Below are 1,950 nucleotides of genomic sequence, written 5' to 3' on the forward strand. Positions count from 1 at the left end.
AAAATAAAAAAGTGATGACTTCATTTCATTTCCTTTTACTGTGCATATATTTGGAGTGAGACCTTTCCTTATTTTATAACTAGAAGACAGAGAGTGGTAAGTGGTATTCTACAGACCTAAAAGAGTCAATAAAATCCCCTTGTGCCAAATTTACTATTATTTACTATTTATTCGATGGAGGAAATAAATACCAAACAGATTGTTGTTTCATCTAAATGACCAAAGGGGTGTGTGGGGGTGGGGGAAGTTCAAATCAAATAGATGTTTCTTCAAATTACAAAATTTTGCCTCATGATTCAATTTGAGTTATCCCAAAATATTTAAATTATTTTACTTTAAAAAGTTTGATTTGCAAACAAATAATTATGGAACTCAAAGGTCTGTCATAGGCAGTACTGATTTTTGTTTGTTTTTGTTTTTAAAATCGTCTACTCTAAAGTTCTTTACTGGGGACTGGAGCCTAGCCAAGTCGATACATTAAAATGACCCTTAAATCCCTTCTAGTTGTTTGTTTTTAATGGACTATTTAGACTCCAATTCTTCACAAGAAAAAGTATGTAGAAAAAAGTAGAATTAAGAGAAACTACTATGAAATACTTTAAAAATTAATCTTCAAACTCAAATNAAAAGTAGAATTAAGAGAAACTACTATGAAATACTTTAAAAATTAATCTTCAAACTCAAATTGATCAAAAAGAATAAGAAAATTAACTACCATCCCCCAAATAAGTGCATAATACAAATTAGCATCTATCAACACTTGCTCTTGCAGTAAGGTACAACACTGAGCATTTTAAGAAAGCATAAGCTTATTTCATATTCCTTACAACTGATCAGTACATATTGTTGACAATTTAAGATAACTGGAAAAAAAAAAAAACAGCATGAGAATGGCGATCTGTCAAGTAGAACAAATCATTACCACTCTTTCATGCTTCTCTTAGACATCAAATGTATAACATAGCATGAAAGTATATCCAACCTTCCTGTAGTAATAAATCAATAAAATTAAAATTACCGATTAAATTAAAATCACCAACAGCTGAACAAACCTTTCTAATGTAAATGACCTAATCATTAAGAATAATACAAAAACTAAAATGTTTTGAAAAACCAATGCCTTACCAATAGTCAGATAAGGACCAATGTTACTCCTATTCTCCTTCCATGACAGCAGGCTCTGGAGGCTGGTGAGATTTGCAGATTCTATACAGTTGTTCACCATCAGCATCATGTCATGAGCTTTTGCTATTCCATAATGAACTTTTGTTTCATCCATCAGAGGCATGTTCATTAGCTCCACTGTTGCATCAAAAGCTTCTTGAAAGTATTCAGAAGCTTTGCTGTAGTCTCCCTAAAAAGGTAAGAGAAATCATTTTTTCTTCTTAATTTTTATGTCACCATTTCCCATATTTGCCCACACTACCTTAGCATGCCAGGCTGATCTTTCAAGAGTTACAGCAGTTCATCTTCGAGAAGAAAAGAATTTCAAGCAGGATCACTATCTATTAGGACAAGGTTCTAAGTTGTGATTTCTCACCATTCAATATCTTGAAATTTGTTTAGTAAGGAAGCTGTATCTATTAGATTGAAATGTATGAAACTCAAACTAGTTAATAAAAAGTGGTCAAATACTGGTGGTTTTGTATGGTTCAGCCTAATGCATGGTCTCAAAAAGAAGTTTGGGGAAGGGGGCCGGCCCGGTGGCGCACTGCTACAGTGTGCCACTTGGGAGTGTGGCGGCACTCCCGCTGAGGGTTCGGATCCCACATACAGACTGGCCGCTCANATTCTTCTCAGATGCAAGCATTTTTATACATACCATTCTAGAATGAGATTTCACCAATGTGCATTGTATTTCCAGATTTTTAATTTTTTTTTTTTGTCTTTTTTCCATGTCTGGCAACGGATCGCAATCCTCAGTGTTGCCCCCGTACCGGACCGGGGACC

At 34.5% G+C, this 1,950-nt stretch overlaps 1 protein-coding gene across 1 annotated transcript in view; it reads right to left on the reverse strand.

Annotated features, from left to right (window-relative positions):
* TTC29 (tetratricopeptide repeat domain 29) overlaps nucleotides 1-1,950 on the reverse strand; it is a 103,830-nt gene that overhangs the window by 81,264 nt on the left and 20,616 nt on the right. Inside the window, exon 4 of the mRNA XM_008586761.1 lies at nucleotides 1,126-1,354. Coding sequence (XP_008584983.1) covers nucleotides 1,126-1,354 — 229 coding nt within the window. The remainder of the gene's footprint in view (nucleotides 1-1,125; nucleotides 1,355-1,950) is intronic.

This window comes from Galeopterus variegatus, unplaced genomic scaffold (genome assembly GCF_000696425.1).
Source record: "Galeopterus variegatus unplaced genomic scaffold, G_variegatus-3.0.2 Scaffold4104, whole genome shotgun sequence".
Taxonomy (NCBI): domain Eukaryota; kingdom Metazoa; phylum Chordata; class Mammalia; order Dermoptera; family Cynocephalidae; genus Galeopterus; species Galeopterus variegatus.